The sequence below is a fragment of the Quercus robur genome, chromosome 7, assembly GCF_932294415.1.
Source record: "Quercus robur chromosome 7, dhQueRobu3.1, whole genome shotgun sequence".
Lineage (NCBI taxonomy): Eukaryota > Viridiplantae > Streptophyta > Magnoliopsida > Fagales > Fagaceae > Quercus > Quercus robur.
Window position 1 is genome coordinate 3704536 of NC_065540.1, and position 18903 is coordinate 3723438.

The window sequence follows — 18903 nt, forward strand, 5'->3', positions numbered from 1 at the left end:
ATAGCAATTTTTCAATTTTATAATTGAAAATAATAAGTTTAGGACACACTCAATTTTATTGCTTGTTAAAATTGTGGATTATAAGTAGTAAATAATTTTTATCCACTATTTGTTATATGGATTCACAACTTTTTGTCCATTACCCACTGATAATTAATTTAATATATTGTGAAATTGATATTAGTATAGCATTTTTGCTATGAAAAATGTTGTAAATATAGAATTAATCATTCGAAAATTACAATTGTAGAAAATTACGTTTTGCTACAGCCAAATGGCCTACCTTAAATTCCTAGGAATACGATCCTCAATTCCGCACCCAAGTGTGAGTGTTAAAAATTTAAAATTGCTTTATTTATATGTTTAAATATATATTAAAATAATAATAGAATTGTTCACAACGAGGGCATTTGGTCTAGTGGTATGATTCTCGCTTAGGGTGCGAGAGGTCCCGAGTTCAATTCTCGGAATGCCCCCATATCTCTTTTTTCCAATAATTTTATGTCAAAGCCTCAAACTAATTAGGCCACTGCTTCTATTAGAGTGCCCCAGTGGGCTTCACAATTCTTATGTTGAAACTTAAAAATGAGTTTTATTGGGCCCAGGCTTGAAACCCAGTTCAACTGGGCTCCCCGTGGAAAAAATCCATCCCAATACAAGGGCTTCTTTTTGAAGTCCTGGCACAAAATAATGTGAGTAGGACTGTAGGAATTATTATTTTTTTTTTCTTCTTCTTCTCTTTAAAATTTTAAATTTTAGCATCATTTGTTGTTTCGCTAAATATGTGTGTTAGTGTGACTTGCATTATACTATGACGTCAGTATGACTATTCACAAATTTTTTTTTTTTTTTTGAGAAAGTGACTATTCACAAATTAAATGTGACAAAAACCATATGTTCTGATGGGAGTTGGAGGGTCAAACGATTTATTTTCTTACAAATTGGACCACTTCCCTGCCTTTTTATAAACCCATGGACAGATCGAATCAGCATTTGTTGTATATATCTTTACTAATGATATAATGATTTAATATAACAAAAAAATAGTGGAACACAATAAAACGGTATGATTGTCAATTAGAACATTAAATTTGAGTATCCTGATCATGAGACCATTTTCGGTGCTAGTGAGGAAATCACAATCTTGCGTTATCTAATTGATTCTAAAAATAAATAAATAAAACCCTCATTTTATAGAATACAAATTTTTGTACTATTTTTTGTATTCTACTTTATTCTTAACAAAGGGAGTAATGATAGTTTTTAAGTTTTGAACAAAGCATAGAATTAAGGACAATCATTGAAGTGCAAGAAAAAAAAATGCCACATGGAGAGAAAAAACTATCAATAACCATCAGAGACCTCAAATATAAATAGAGGCTTATTTCTCAAAATAAGACACAATTTCCTCATCACAAACTACTCAATAGAAACTTTTCTTTTGTTATTGTAATTACTTTCTAATTTTAGGATCTTTTTAACGTGTTAAAGCATGTAAATAGTCTTCTTGTAATCCTTACCTTTTAATGTTTATATAATTTCATTAGTTTCATAGCAAGTTTTTAGTTGTTAATCCATTAGATCTTTAAAGTCCTAAATCTAATTGCCATTTATTGTCTCTCTTCGATATAGATCAGTATAGCCCTTAGTTTGATCATCTTTGCATCCTTTTAACTTGTACTTAATAGTAATTGAGAAGTTTAATGTCTAAATCAGCTATCAAGATGGTCTTAAACTAGATGTCCTAATATATATACTAAAAATAATTTTCATGTATACACAAGAGAAGACATTATAATTCAGTTGCTCACTCTCTGGCTAGACGAGCAATTTTAAATCCTCAATTATTAGTCTGGATGGAAGATGTTTCACTAGACGTTCATTTTGTATTGCAGGCTGATTTAGATGCCCTTTCTTAATAAAGAGATGGTTCTTTTTTCTCAAAAAAAAAAGAGAAAAGGACAAGGGCATAGTTAGGAATATTTGTTTGGAGGGCCAAGATAAAACAATCATATTGATTTGCAATTTAAGAAAAATTCAAAATATGACATTCATACATACATACATGTCTTGGCGCATTAGTTTAGAAAAACAAACATTAAATCCAAACAATCATAATAAGATTACTGCTCTAGACTTATTTTTCAGTGTAATTCCTTCATATTAGCACTCAAAATACTAATAAGCTAATTGGCCAATTGAGCATTTTAAATCATTCCCCTCACCCCCCCCCCCACCTCTCCCCCTTGAGTTTCTCTTATTCTTTTGAACAATTATGTCTATTAGCAATCAAATATAATAAAATCACTAAATTAGATTACTATGGTAAAAAATAAATTCAAAATCACTTATGTATTTCTCAACTAAATAGAAATTGAACTATAAAAGAAGATCATAAGATAAATAAATAGAAATTAAACTAAAATAGCAATGAAGAAGAAGAAGAAGAAGAAGAAGAAGAAGAAGAAGAAGAATTTGGTATCTATCAATATTTTCTTAGCTTTAAATAAGGAAACTCTGTTAAGGAAGAGGAAAGAGCTAATGAAAATGTGATCATGTGAGAGCATAATAAGGAAGAATTAATGAAGAAAAATTGAAGAGAGAGCACCCAGTGATGGTGATGAGTAGAGTCTTTTGGATAGCTATAAAGTGCAAGGGGATATTATAATAGTTTTGGAAAATCGCAAAACTTAAGTGTAGTATCTAAAGTGTAATACATTATGTTTTTCAATCAAATTCAAACACATGTTTACCATGACAAATAAAATACAAGTAATATTATCATTTTTAAAAGAAAAATTAAATTCAATACAGAGTTTAATTACTTGGGAAATATAATGTACTACACCTCAGTTTTATGACTTTATCATATTAGGAAAATTGAATGACTAAAAAGTGTAAAGTGTAAAACTGTAGTAAAGGACAAGGACATGGACGTGCATATCAGGAGGATATGGTCTTAGTCTCTTAAATAAATAAGTCTCTTAAATAAATAAAGAAGGGATTTGCCTGTGACTGTGCCTTTAATAGAGGATGGAAAAAAAAAAAAAACAAAATAAATGAATCTTTATGGCTGAAAAGTGGGGATTTGGGGTGTGAGAAGAGAATTCTTATGGCTACGTGTAGGAGGGGGGCCGAGCTTTTTATTTTTTAGGGGCTAGCTCTTAAGTTAAAGGGACTGAGACCTAGTTTTACCCACAATTAAAGAGGATTTAAAAAAATTTGGAGGGCCATGACACCCCCCCCCCCCCCTAAAATACATTACTTAGCTCCACCCCTGCATCAGGAAACCCATTACTATCTTTGCCTAATTTTAAAGATAATCTTTATTGAATTAACACCCCAAATCCTATCCAATCTTTAAAGAAAAAAAAAAAAAAAAAAAAAACCTATTGTTTTGATTGCTTCCTTGGCCAACTAACTCAAGAGTCAAGACACATTCAAGAGATGTGAGTACTAAACTAATTTATGAACCTATGACATGTTTGAATTGAAGGCACGTACACATGATGATGTAAGGTTTGTCTTTGACACCAAGCTCTTTGAGGACTAATCGTTTGGTTCAATTTAAATTCATTTAAAAAGGAACGTGTACAAGTTTTATAAAAAAATCATTATTTTTAAGATATAATTGTATTTTTAGTTTTTACACAATTAATAAAAATAAATTTTAAGTCGTAGCTACGAGGAAAAACCATTCATCACATGGTGGAATATATTAGTACTATTTCTTTTTTTTTTTTTTGCTGAATGGAATATATTAGTACTAATGAATACGCTATTGGTAAGTACTTTTATTAAATTTAGAGTTGAGACAGTCTTAAATTACAAGGTCAAATGTCAATCTGTTGTGTTGGGAGGTCTTGTTCCCCAAAATCACGTCCTATTTCCCTAGAAGAACGTTTGGTTTTACTTGTATTGTCCATGATTGACTCCATCATCAAATTTTGACTGATAGAGAAAAGTAATTTGGAGAGTTTCTACGAATGAAATAAAATACTAGTTTTTTTTTTATTTTTTTGTTAATTTCATTACATCCCTACCCGGTCAACATTATTTAGTAAAAGTTAGATATATATATATATATACATGTAGACTAATTAGTTGTTTTATATGATATGGTATTCATCTAGAATAAAATGATCATAGTTTATTAAAGGCCAAGTACAACTTAGTTGATCGGAATACAATTCTTTTTTGGGTAGAAAGAATGCAATTCAATCATTTGTTAATTTGGCTTCTCCACTTTGGAGTTATGCAAAGCAAGATTAAATATGTTTCAAAATTATTCACATGTAGACTAATTGAATAAGACATACATATGGAAGGCATAAATTATGATGGGATCAATTTTTTTTTTTTTTTTTTTGCTTATTAAAAAAAAGTCTATTCTATATATGCACAACAAAGAAAAAAATATGAAAGTTGTTCAGTATTATGATTTATATATAGAATGGTAGATATATTTGAACAATTTGGATAATAAGCAATCTAACCACTTATATATCGATCTATATAAAAATAGTTGACACCATGCCTCAAAAAAAATAGTTGGTACCATATCATATCATATTGATGGGATAGTACCATACCATAATTGTTTTTTGATGGGAATGCCATACCATAATTTGTTCAGGCATACAAATGAAAAATTAACGCACTTGTGATCCATTTCATAAAATTAACACCATATCATATATATCGTCTTTTCAATGTTAAATTATTTCATAATTTTAATTAAATGAGTATTTTAAAAAATCGATAGTGATATTGTTATTTTCATACTTACAAAATATCAAGATAATTAGAGGTAATAACTTTCTTATCATAAAATGTTTAAATTTTAAGTCTTTTTAATTTTAAAATAATATTTAAAACATGAGTTTATGAATTAAATATTAAATAACATATGAATAATATGAAATTTGATAGGTATGTTGAGAATAAAAAAAATGTAATCCAACCATAAAAAAAGTTGATTACGATAGGTAGTGTAAGTGTGTTCACCATACCACTCAAACAATATGACTCCACTAAAACCAACCAAAATAGCCCGCAAAATGGAGTAATCACACCACACCGCAAGTGGCAGTGAACTGCACTGCACCGTACCATACCCATATAAAAAAAAAAAAAAAATATATATATATATATTAAATATAATAATTTAATATTATATGAAGTAAGTAGTCAAACTAGTGTTAATTAATGTGTTCTAGTTTCACGTTAAAAACGACTTCATTTTAGTTAAAAACAAAATCAAAAGTTCAAACCTCATTTACTTCTCCGTCTCACACTTTCACTCTTCTCTCCCAATACCCTCTCACTTTCAAGTGTATAATTGTGTATGATTTACTGTCATTGATTATTATTATTATTATTATTTTTGTATATACTTGTGGTACTTTTAGTTTACTGTTAATCTGTTATGAATTTTTTTTTTTTTTTGTCTTGTATATATTTATATTATTTTTTTTGTTGCACATATTATTATTATTTTTTAAACTTATTGTTATGGTTATTATTAATACTAAACTAGAAATTGGCCATAAAGTTTTGAAAAATATACCAACCCAAAACCGACCAAAGCGCACTCTATACACTACACTGAATCAAATTGCACCACACTATAAATGTGACTGCATAATTGAGATGCGATGTGGTGATGATTTTTTATTAAACCGCATTGTAAAATACAGTACTAAAAATGACCCAAAACTATGTATTTATATCATAAATAACCACACGAACTTATCAAGCAAATGGAATAAGGCTTATTTATGTCCAAAAAGAAAATAAATAAAAAGGAAAAAAAAAAAGGAAAGAAAAAGGAATAGGACTTATAATTAAAAAAACATTACAAATTCCAATGTGGTGTGAGACTAGTAAACAAATATTGTAAAATAAAATATACTGAAAGACATCATTTTTGTTTTGTTGACATCATTAGTTGTGATTGATATAATATCAATTTCATTTATCTTAAATTCAAAAAGAAAAAAAAAATCATATATTTTAATACTACAATTAAGTAGGGTGAAGACTAAGATTCAAATTTCTCATTCTTTGTCAAGAGCCTAGTAGGTTGTTCGTAGTTCAACACTTTAATTGGTAAATACTTTTTGATGTTTTTTAATGGAAATATCTGAAATTTAAATTATCATTTATCAAATTATCAAAAAATAATAACCTCTCCTTCTCCAATACAGTATAAATTTTTAAAAAATAAATAAAACCTATATAAAAGAGGAACATGCCATTAATATTATTTCCATGTCTCAATCCCAGTCTCCTTTCCATTCCCGTAGGTAACGTCGAAAGTCAAGGTCTCCCGACTGCCCCACCTTGGACTCTTTCCTATATATTAGTCTTCACCTCTCCATTGGAATGCAAGCTTCAGTGGTCAACTGGCCATAGCTTCCTTTCTTGCCACATGTATTTCACTATTTCTTGCTCAACCAACTCGTTGAATCGGTAAAAAGGCCAATTCTTTTGCTCCCTAAATTTCTTTTACGGTAACTTATTATAGGCCAAAAGAAAAAAGAAATATAGAAATTGTAGATGGCAGGAGCAGAGGGAGGACAATCCTTGGAGCAAACGCCAACTTGGGCAGTAGCAGTAGTGTGTTTTGTGCTTGTCGTAGTTTCTATCATCATTGAACATGTCATTCACTTAATAGGAAAGGTAAAGGCTGTATTAGAAGTCTCTCTAGCTAGTGCTTATACAATTATATATGGATTTTCTTTATAATTGTAATTAGTTGGGTTGGTAATGAATGATGATGTGCCTTTTGCACCCTGCAGTGGTTAACAATGAGACATAAAAGTGCTCTTTATGAAGCTCTTGAAAAGATAAAATCAGGTTTGCTAGATCTCTAATTATCAAACATATAATTTAGAACATAATATTTGTAATTTGAGTCAGCTATTATATATTTAACTCAAGGATATCTTTTTTCAGAGCTTATGCTATTGGGGTTCATATCCTTGCTCCTAACAGTTGGACAAGGACCCATTTCGAGTATATGCATAACAAAGGCTGTTGGGGCAACATGGCATCCCTGTAATAAAAATCAAGAGAAAAAACTAAACAAGGACGAAGAGAATGGCCACCGGAGGCTTCTAACAATTTCAGACTTTGGCGGCGGTGGTGATACTCGACGTGTTTTAGCCGCTGCAGGATATGACAAATGCGCAGACAAGGCATGTTGAATTATTTTCCTCCTCATAGTATTATTTTTGCATGAAATATTTTGCCTCCGTAATATTTAATTTGAAATTTGTACGAGTCGATATGGTTATACTTGTACCTTTTTTTCTCCCCCCTTTCATGCAGGTCACCATTCCTCATGGTTTGATATATTCTCATATTTCTTTGTAAATTGCTAATACAACATATCAAAGACACCCTTTTTAATCCAATAATTTAATGTAGGTTATTCTCATTTATCTTTGTAATTAAGTTGCAAATACAATATGACAAAAACACCATTTTACTCCAAACGTTTTATGTAGTTTATTTATTCATATTTCTTTGTAAGTTGCTAATACAATATGTCAGGACACCATTTTATTTTTAATCCAATGTGGTTAATAAATTTAGACTCAATAATAAATATTAATCACTAATTTTTGTTATTATCGTCTAAATGTGGGACTAAGCATACTAATCAACCACATCATTTATAATATAAACATTTTGGGTGAATATGTGCAGGGTAAAGTTTCTTTTGTCTCAGCGAAAGGCATCCACCAACTCCATATCTTCATCTTTGTGCTTGCGGTTTTCCACGTACTTTACTGTATAATCACTTTGGCTTTAGGCAAAGCAAAGGTATCAATAATCAATCTGAATCGCTCTCTCATCAATGCAACATTTTGCTGAACTTTTTTGCCTTTTGCAGATGAGAAAGTGGAAGGCATGGGAAATGGAAACAAGGACAGCTGACTACCATTTCTCCAATGGTAGGTTTCACCTACGTACCATGAGAGCAACATATAATAGGTCTTGTGATATAAAAATAAATAGAGATTATAATATTTTTCATGTGAAAATAATGTTTTAATTACAATTTAACACCTCTAACAAGTATGAAAAAATTGTTTCCTTAACATTGCTTACAAAGTTGCAAACATATTATATGTACCTTTATCCCTAGTTATAAATTATTCAGCGTTCCTCTAATGTTAGATGAGATCATAAGAGATTGTCCCAAAATATGAACTTCTAACAAAAGATTTCATAGATGATTAGCAATACAATGATACTAAGTTAGATAACTGTTCGTCACAAAATTAAAGCTCAAGCTTTAGTATCAAGCTTTTACACGAACGTCTTATGATACTGCATGTGTGATTAAAAAAAGTGAGGTTTGTGATGCAGACCCAGAAAGATTTAGGTTTGCCAGGGACACAACGTTTGGGCGGCGGCACTTAAGCTTTTGGAGCCGATCATCAGTCCTCCTATGGACAGTGAGCACCTAAAACTCAAAAAGGCTTGTCTACATATTTACTTTTTAAGAGCCAGAAAAAAAAAAAAAAATATATATATATATATATATATACACACAATTTGCATGTTCCAAATTTGCAGGTTTGTTTCTTCCGACAGTTTTTTAGATCAGTCCCCAAAGTTGATTACTTGACCCTGCGCCATGGTTTTATTGTTGTAAGCTAGCCTCCTATACTTGTAGTCTACAATGCCATTTTTTGTTGTTGCCAAGAGCTTTTCTGATTCATTTGATAATTGATTTCTTCAGGCACATCTAGCACCTGAGAGTCAAACAAAGTTTAATTTCCAGAGATACATCAAGAGGTCACTTGAAGAGGATTTCAAAGTCGTTGTTGGTATAAGGTGCGTGCTCTTAGCTGTTGAGCCATCCAAATAATTGACAAATGTTTTGTAGGATCAAGTATAGACTGAATTCTACTTATATTTTTATAGAGGCTAGATTGCAGCATTTGATTTTTGTGTCATTATGAAAGAACTCTCACTATTTAGGACAATTGATATTCTTTTTCACACTTGCAGCCCAACAATTTGGTTTTTTGCCGTATTGTTTCTACTATTTAATACCCATGGTAAGCCTTTCTTTTCTTTTTCTTCTTCAACTCTTTTTTTTTGGGGGGGAGGGCAAGAGAATGGTGAGTGCAACATTCTCGTTCACAGTAGCTAGTAATTTGAATGGAGAAGTTTCCTAATAAAAATCTTTGGAAAATTCCTAGTTTACATTGTACTAACAATGTAAACAAAATGTGTACCATGTAAGCTTACATTGCTAATACAATGTAAACATATAAAAGTCCAAAATCTTTTACCCTTTGAAGGATACAAACAAACAAACAAGATATCATGTCATATTAGTCATAGAAGATATAATCTCCCCAATGTAGATAGCATGAATTCAAATCCCCCTACTCGTTTTAATCCAAAAAAAAAAAAAACTTGGTCATCTTCTTCTTCTTCTTACTTTATTTATTTATTAAAATTTACAGGTTGGTTTTCTTATCTGTGGCTGCCCTTCCTTCCACTGATTGTAAGCATCATCTTGGCCCATTTCACATATTCACTTTGTTGGACACTCCAGCAAACGCATCTAATTGCTGATATGGTGCTTCTGTAGATAATTTTAATGATTGGGACAAAGCTACAAGTCATTATAACCAAGATGGGTTTGAGAATTCAAGAGAGAGGAGGGGTGGTTAAAGGAACTCCACTAGTTCAGCCTGGTGATGACCTTTTCTGGTTCAATCGCCCTCGCCTCATTATTTATCTTATCCACTTTGTTCTCTTTCAGGTACTACTATCAAATATTTTATTGTATGCCATTAATCCACTTTATAATTTCATCCATTCTTGATCATTCTTTTGCTCTTGCAGAATGCCTTTCAACTGGCCTTCTTTGTGTGGACTTGGGTAAACCATCCAGCTACTAACTCTAGTTTTAAAAAAATTGACTGGTTTTCCTAAAAAAATCCCAAAATTGATTTTTATTATTTCCTATGTAACCAGCATCAATTTGGCTTAGAATCTTGCTTCCATGAGAAGTTGGAAGATGTGATCATCAGAATATCTATGGGGTGAGTTTCACATTGACATTCCCTAAACGAATGAAACTAGAATTTAATGATGCTGGTGATTGTTGCCATTTGAGCAGGGTCCTCATACAGATTCTATGCAGCTATGTGACTCTTCCTCTATATGCTTTGGTAACACAGGTAAGATTTGCTGCCCTAAATATGCAGAGGAAATAAATAATTCAATAATTCATCAACCAAGTATTATTCCATGTTGATTGTCAATCTTTTTATTCATTGGCATAAAGAAATCTAAATGATTCATGACAATTGACAGATGGGTTCGACCATGAAGCCAACAATCTTCAACGAAAGAGTGGCAAATGCACTCCGAAAGTGGCACCACAAAGCAAAGGAAAACATAAAACAGAATCAACATTCAACCAGTACGCCAGAAACCCCAATGCATTCCATGTCTCCTGTCCATCTTCTTCATCACTACCAAGGTGAACTAGACAGCATTCATAAAACGCAAAGGATGTCCAATTTCAATAATGAAGGTTGGGATATGAATGGCCCCCATTCATCCTCTCACCACCATGATCAGATATCATTGCCCAAGAACCAGAGAAACCATGGACAAGAAGAGAGCATTTCTCATGAGCCGAGCTCCACACATTTGCCTTTATCTAGTCATTCATTTAGTGTTCAGCATGAAAGTGACGTTCACTCAATAGATTTCTCATTTGACAATAGCTAGATTAAAAAATTACAGATAAGTGAAAAAAAAATTATATAAAAATAAAGAGGAAAAAAGGTAATGTAGAGATAGAGATCTAGAGGTCTGAAGAGACTTTAGAACCAGAAGACAGTCACCAGCCTGCCTAGCAGCCATTCTGTAGGTGTGGCAACACTCTGTATCTTTGTTCATTTATGTAACACCAATCATAGACTAAAAAATGATAAAAACTCAGCTTTATGCTTTCTGGAAAGATTTCTATGTGAAGATATCAGCACCATCAAAGTTCACAATGGTGTTTAGAGGATAGTTTCAGGAGAGGAATAATAAAATGGAAGACCATCTTCTTCCCTTCCACTCAATTCATGGCGCCCAGCCAACCCTTAGAGCAAAGGAAAGAATTAGCTCCAAACTAGTTTGGAGACGATTGAAAAAACCACTCATGTGTAGTTTTGATCACATGACTTTTTTAATAAGTTACGAGACTTGTTTAAATATAAACATAAATAGTCTTATAAATCACCATGTAGGTGGGGAAGAGATAGCTCAAACCCAGTTTGGAGCTAAACTTTACCCGAGGGAGGGGTTAACATAAGAGTGTACATACATAAAAGTAACTGCCGAATGCAGACTTCCCACAGCTAGAGGAAAAAATAATTATATAAATAAGAAGTGCCAAAAATCCAAGGTACCAAATGAATATAACAGAGGAAATTTTGGAATCAAGACAAGCCAAATTCATTACATACCAAAAAAAAAAAAAAAACGAGGACATTTTATAAGTCATTGTAGGAATAACAATAGAGAATCATAAAGATCAGGACATTCTCCTCTAGCACTAGGAAGTCACTTATTTAACAAAGTAAGCATCAAGCACCACTCTACTACCAAAGCAATTATTCTTCCCTGACCAAATTATTTCAACAATTCTCTAGATCAATATAATATCGAAAGCTACTGGATTTGGAAGATTGGAAAACATTTTCAATTTCAACACTTATTATGCGTACTTGATATTCATCTACAAAATTTTCATGTTTTGCTCTTTTTATACGACCGTCTTGTTTCATAAGACACAATCATCCCCTAATGAGAATAAGAGTCCAAATACATATGTACATAACTAAATCAACACACTCCAAACTAATCAATCACACTCACCAACAGTCTCACAAGTAGCATGTGGCTGTCAGAAGAGCAATAGCTCAAAGAAATGGCAATTTAAGTGGCTTAACACTTTGAATAGGGAAGGGAGACAAATGCTATATAGATAAGAAATATCATATAATTGTATTCTTGACATTAAAAGCACCAAGTATAAATTTCATCAAATAAAAGATCTTGAACCAAACACAGATAATTAAACATGCTTCTGTTCAGAATCAGAATAACTAGTTAAAGCAGAACAGATTCACAAAAGAACTAAGGAAAGCATACTAGTTTTATAAATCACCATATAGGAACCAACTAGCCTAATCCGAACTACTAGTTTTATCCATTCTGACAATTGAATTTGAACAGAACCAGCACTAATAACCAGCAATCATAAGCAGAAACCTCTGGTTCCCACAAGGCAGAAAGCTGACAGAGAAGCAATAGAATAGCATGAATTTCAATGCAGTTATCTCAGAGCTTTGAATCAAACATTATTTATCCAGACCAATGATAAAAATATCAGCAACATTTCAGCTGTAGCTACTAACAGGAAGCTATTTTGAGTATATTTCACAATAACTTCTCTGTTTTAACTAACACACATCACATGGTACTAGGGATGAATGCCATTAACATTGAGTCTGTAACTCAATTGGTCAGTACCATGTAGCATACTATTATATGTACTGCCCATCCGGCAGCCAATTCATATTCAACCCAACAGAATCTAGAAAAACTAGATATAACTATATAAAAATGGTTTTTCTAACTAGTGAAAGTAACAACAATCATTTGACGCCCCATAAGTTTGCTATCATATCATTTGATTTATCAGCACAGAACTAGAACAGGAATCTTACGACATACATGATATCACAAATAAGCAATTGATGTTTCCCAGGAAGATGTCCAGGTTAAAAACCCCCCCTCCCCCAAGAATACAGCAAATAAAACACAATATATAACCATACCCAATACCACATCAGCACAGAACTAGAAGATCTAACTAAAATGCTTTCACTTCACTTGATGAAGACGCAGTATGCCGAGTCAAATGACGTAATGGGACGCGTGTGATCCGGAACTCACGAGAAAGCGGCGGTGGAGATGAAGAAGAGTTGTTGGGAGGGTATTCTATCCTTTTTAGGAAATTATACACTACGTTCTCTCCATGTAGTTTTAGATAAAGTAAATTTTTAGAGTGTTAAATGTTAAAGTTTTTACTTCATCAAATCTTAATTCTTGAACATAATTCAAAAATATTTAACAATTATTTTAGAAAATTTAATTTGATTTATGGATCAAATTGTTGATCTTTAATTATATGTAAGAAAGACATAAATGCGAGGAATAATGCAAGATATATATAAATATTTTAAATTCAAAATTCAAAACTAATGAATAACTGCATCACAAATAATCATTCAAAACTAAAGCATATCTTAATATCACAAATAATCAATCACAATATGTCAAAGAAAATAAACCACAACAACTAATAAGTTTATATACCTAGGGTTTGAAGGGTATGCTGGTAAAATTTCATTTAATTAAATGAGTCAAACGAGTTTCATAGGTTAAACACTAACCCAACCCATTTATCAAACGAGTCCGTTGTGTCAACCCGAATATGACACGAACCCATTAATTCTCAACCCATAACCTGTCAATTTTGTGTTGGGTTTGCGGGTTGTGTCCAATTTTGCCACCCCTAGTATCTATATGAGGACCCTAGATTCATGTCCTATCTAAAATTTATTTTCTAAGAGAACTCGTGTTGACTTGAAAAATCTTTCTACGGATCATGAGTTACAAGAAAATATCTCATTTTATCATCTTAACAATCAAGATGAAATAAGAAATATTATTAGAGGTCATTGTCAACCTCTTCAACATGAATTTGAATAACCCCGTAGAAAATATTCTGAAAGCTGCCATTGCAGCATGCTTGGTATACAATCAGCATAAAAAGATATATAACTCACCAAATAAAATGCAAGTAGTCTCTAGAAGTTCCAACTTCTGTTTTTCCCTGCTATTTGGATCCTGAATAACCTACTAAGTAATTTATATTTATATACATATCTAAAAGTTAAAGCGTAACATTTATTATTGCTATATTCTGTTGAGGGCCAAAATTTCACAAGAAAACTCATTTCATGAAAAGTAAGGAAAGACCATGGGTCTTAACAAAATAAGACTCAATTCATGAAGTTAAGAAGGACCATGAAGGCCCAAAGTCCCAAAAAGAAGGAAAAAGAAAGAAATAATAAAGAAAAAAGAAGAGGATCTCGGTCAGAGGACATGCAGCAAGGATCTCGAGCAAGACCAGAGGAGATGTAGCAAGGATCTCGGGCAAGACCAGAGGAGATGTAGCAAGGATCTCGGCCAGGCCAAATGATATGCAGCAAGAAGAATCAACATCAAGGCCCTATGTATGATCAAATTTCCAACAAAAAGGCCATTAAAAATCCAGCAAAATCCAGTGAAAGAAATGAGCTAGGATACCCAGAGGCTGCTAGAGTCTCTGAATCCTCGGGACGTGCAGCACAGCTATAATGGGATTGAGATAGCTCAAAAGGGGTACCACGAAATACAAAAAACGAAGAACATATATGTCCTTCTCAAGCACCCAGTGATGCAGCAAAGAACCAGAAAGCTTGGAGAGTGACAATTCATGAACAAAAGGCTAGTACCTCGGGGAACCCAGAATGAAGAATTATAAGGGGAAGTGGCTGGGAAAACCTTCAACCCAGCAGAAATGGATTCCGCTCACTTGGGAAAAATAACAGCAAGGAAAGACAACCAAAAGTTGAGTTTAAAAAATAAGAAGCCTTGAAAGAAGAAAGATTGAAGGTTAGCTGCCCAAGGTTGCCCAGGAATGGAAAGTCAGCAAGTAACTTTTAGAGAAACAGCACTAAAAGATGAAAACTATCAGAAATAGGAAAAGAACTAGCCATTAAAGTGGCTGACATAACAGGGGCTCTGGTACCTAGGGAACCAAGAGGGGAGAATTAGTAGTATCTGAACCCTAGAATGACACTATAAAAAGGGAAGGCAGCCAACATTGAAAAGGGGATTTAGCAATAGGGAATCAGAATAAGAATAGTTGAGAAAACTCTGTCAAAAACTCAAAGAAAGTAGAAAAATAGCGCCCGGTATCCCAGAACAGCCACTATAGAATATAAATTTGGATTCAAAGGAATTCAAATTTTGCAAGTCTTAGAGGCTTAGATAGCCATCTAAATCTGTAATTTTTGAGCTTATTTGGACCTTGTAACACGTCTTAGTGAGCACATCGTAATCTACAATTAAGAAAAATAATGAAATATTTCATAGTGATTGGAGGATCCTTAATAGTTATTTCGTGTGTTTCTTTATAACATTGTTTTCCTTTGTTGCTTTCTTGTTGTTCACTACATATTTTCTTACTTCCTAGTTTTCCTTTTACTTAGCCAAAAGCTGAGTCTTTTTACCGGGGTCCTCACTTCAACTTGAGCCTTGGACATACTTAGCCTCCAAAGAAACACATGCCAAAACATGCACACATCAGATATCACTCTCTTTCACAAAAATCCGTCTCACCTAACTATCTTGGAAGACAATGCCCAAGCAAAGCCACTTAGATTTGAGTTCCAAATCCCCCAAGTCTTGTACAAAAGCATTAAGTCTGTGAGAATTGGGGCCAAGATCTTTATGGCTAAATCATTTTCATGAAATTCATTTACATATATGTATATGTATTAAAATGTATATCCTAATCTAAGAAACTAACAATTATTTGAAGATATGTGTATTGTATAGTGTGTTCTTATGTAGGACCTACAGAGATAAAGGAAATGACAAAACTCCATTGCATAATAAGCATGGAGAAAGATCATATAGTTCAAAAAATCAGCATTCTAGGTTCTTACAGGCCTAGTATGCCCCGGGATCCTACGACAGTACGCCCAGGATCCCATGACAGTACGCCCGGGGTACCAAATGAAGGAACTCTTTTAAATGTTTATATAATAAAAGATAAGCCTTAAATATTCTATTTCAATTTCTTTCTCATTGTGAATATTATGAATATTTATTTTACTTATTTTGTAAGAGTAAAAGGTCATTTTATGACACTAAAATACTTATAATGGTATTTTTTTATTACTTAGGAGGAATCACATTTTTATCTTGAGAAGCTTCATGTGACTTGCGCACAACTTGGTTTGTAATCAGCCCCATTTAGCTGTGGTGAACCAAGCCTAATCTACCAAAACAACAAGTAAAGGGCTCGAGATCCTTGTTTCTACATGGGCCTGTGTGCTAAGAAAAAAGCACCCTCGCACACTCCTATTGAGCCACATCATCAACCTATGTCCAACATTCTCTCTCTTATTTTTAACTTTTTTTTCTTATTAATTTTTCAACTTATTATTATACTTTCTCCAACTTTACCCGTCTCTTTAACCTTTTCATCTTCCCATTACTATATACCTTAATATCACTTTTCCTCTATCTTTTTATCTTTCCTTTTTTTTTTGGCTTTTCTTATTCCCTCCTCTTACTATAAATTTACAATTCCCTCTCTCATTTTATGCATATTTTCCCACACACAAAAGGTTGTTTTCTTTCTCTTTCTCTCTCTCAAAATTTTGTTATTCATTTTTTGGTGGAATATTTTATTTTTCTTGCATCTCTACTTTGGGTTGATATAATTAAGTTATGTTTTTAAGTTGTTATATTTTTCTTCTCTTTGATTTCATAGATGTTATACTATTGCATTATAAAGATAGTATATAATAACATATTGTTATTTTATTACATAATATAACATGACTTGGATAATTTGGTATTTATAACTATATTTTTATTTTTACTTTTTTCTTCTCATATTATTTTCTATAAAGTAGTCTATACCGACCACCATAAATTTCAACTGTCGAATTGCCGTCTGGAATGGACCCATGATGTCCAATCCCCATTGCGCGAAAGGCCATGGTGCCGTCATTGGAGTGAGCTCTTCTGACGGCTACCAGATGAGGTTGGCTAACCTTTGGCATTTGTCACATGTTTTGACGTAAGCAATGGCATCCTTCTGCATGGTAGGCCAATAGTATCCTACCCTGATGAGTTTGTGCACTTGATCATAACCCAAAATGGTTCCTGTAGATTCCTTCGTGGATTTCTCGCATGACATAGTCTGCTTTTTCAAGGATGAGACACCTCAGATATGGTTGGGAGAAACCCCTTTTGTATAGAACGTCTTTAATCAAAACGAAGCATGCTGCTTGAACTTTCAACTTCCTTGTCGTCAGGCAGCATGCCGTCCTTTGTGTAGGAGGTTATTGGTGTTGTTGAATAGTTCCTGGAACCTATTTCCTGCACACTGATGCCGTCTATTATTGGTGTTAAATTATTTCATAATTTTAATTAAATGAGTATTTAAAAAAAAACAAATAGTGAACTTTTTATATTCATACTTACAAAATATCAAGATAATTATAAATAATAACTTTCTTATCATAAAATTTTTAAATTTTAGGTCTTTTTAATTTTAAAATAATATTTAAAACATGAATTTATGAATTAAATATTAAATAACATATGAATAATAGGAAATTCGGTAGGTATGTTGAGAATTAAAAAAAAGTAATATCCAACGATAAAAAAAAGTTGATTACGATGTAAATGTGTTCACCATACCACTCAAACAATACAACTACACCCAAACCGACCAAAATAGCCCACAAAATTGAGTAACCACAAGTGACAATGAACCACACCACACCATATCCATATAAATATAAATATATATATATATATATATATATTAAATGTATATTAATAATTTAATATTATATGAAGTAAGTAGCCAGACCAACGTTAACATGTTCCAGTTTCACGTTAAAAATGACTTTGTTTTAGTTATATACAAAATCAAAAGTTCAAAACCTCATTTACTTCTCCGTCTCACACTTTCACTCTTCTCTCCCAATACCCTCTCACTTTTAGGTATAATTGTATATAATTTACCATCATTGATTTTTATTTTTTATTTTTTTTATATATATACTTGTGGTACTTTTAGTTTATTGTTAATCTGTTATGATTTTTTTTTTTTTTTGTCTTGTATACATTTATGTTACTATTTTTGTTACACTTATTATTATTATTATTATTATTTTTGAAACCTATTATTATTATTTTTTAAACTTACTATCATGGTTACTAAATAATAAATCAGTAATTGGCCATAAAATTTTGAAAATAATACCAACTCAAAACCAATTAAACCGCACTTTATACACTACGCTGAACTGAGTTGCACCGCACTATGATTACATAATTGAGATGCGATGTAGTGATAATTTTTTGTTAAACCGCACTACAAAATGCGGTACTAAAAATAGCCCAAAACTGCGTGTATATATATATATATATCTTATAAAATAACCACACGAACTTATCAAGCAAATAGAATAAGGCTTATTTAAGCCCCAAAAAAAAGGAAAAAAAAAAGAGAGAGAAAGAAAAAGGAATAGGACTTATAACTAAAAAATATTACAAATTCCAATGTGGTGTGAGACTAACAAACAAATATTGTAAATTAAAATATATTGAAAGACATCATTTTTGTTTTGTTGAGATCATTAGTTGTGATTGATATAACATCAATTTCCTTTATCTTAAATTCAAAAAGAAAAAAAAAATCATTTATTTTAATACTACAATTAAGTAGGGTGAAGACCAAGAAGATTCAAATGTCTCATTCTTTGTCAAGAGCCCAATAAATTGTAGTTCAACACTTCAATTGGTTGGTAATTTTTAATGTTTTTTAATGAAAATATCCGAAATTTAAATTTTCAATTATCGAATTATCAAAAAATAATAATCTCTCCTTCTCCAATACACTATAAATTTTTTAAAAAATAAATAAAAACTATATAAAAGAGGAGCATCCCATTAATATTTCCAAGTCTCAATCCCAGTCTCCTTTCCGTTCCCGTAACT

The 18903-nt window shown here is 32.0% G+C and overlaps 1 protein-coding gene and 1 non-coding gene across 4 annotated transcripts in view; both read left to right on the forward strand.

Moving 5' to 3' along the window:
* The first annotated feature begins 404 nt into the window (after window positions 1–404).
* On the forward strand, window positions 405–476 carry TRNAP-AGG (transfer RNA proline (anticodon AGG)). The gene has a single exon. It is a non-coding gene; the product is annotated as a tRNA-Pro (tRNA).
* Window positions 477–6410: 5934 nt separating this feature from the next.
* The window catches only part of LOC126691803 (MLO-like protein 6), a 57155-nt gene continuing 44662 nt past the window's right edge, over window positions 6411–18903 (forward strand). Inside the window, exons 1-15 of one of the 3 annotated variants that reach the window (XM_050386965.1) lie at window positions 6411–6684; window positions 6804–6861; window positions 6961–7202; window positions 7717–7833; window positions 7904–7964; window positions 8383–8471; window positions 8593–8667; window positions 8759–8853; window positions 9031–9080; window positions 9495–9535; window positions 9623–9796; window positions 9880–9915; window positions 10012–10079; window positions 10157–10217; window positions 10354–10522. In XM_050386965.1, the coding sequence (XP_050242922.1) occupies window positions 6562–6684; window positions 6804–6861; window positions 6961–7202; window positions 7717–7833; window positions 7904–7964; window positions 8383–8471; window positions 8593–8667; window positions 8759–8853; window positions 9031–9080; window positions 9495–9535; window positions 9623–9796; window positions 9880–9915; window positions 10012–10079; window positions 10157–10217; window positions 10354–10522 (1459 nt within the window). In that variant the 5' untranslated portion in view covers window positions 6411–6561. The remainder of the gene's footprint in view (window positions 6685–6803; window positions 6862–6960; window positions 7203–7716; window positions 7834–7903; window positions 7965–8382; window positions 8472–8592; window positions 8668–8758; window positions 8854–9030; window positions 9081–9494; window positions 9536–9622; window positions 9797–9879; window positions 9916–10011; window positions 10080–10156; window positions 10218–10353; window positions 10523–18903) is intronic. The other 2 variants (XM_050386966.1, XM_050386967.1) reach the window with 2 other exon arrangements.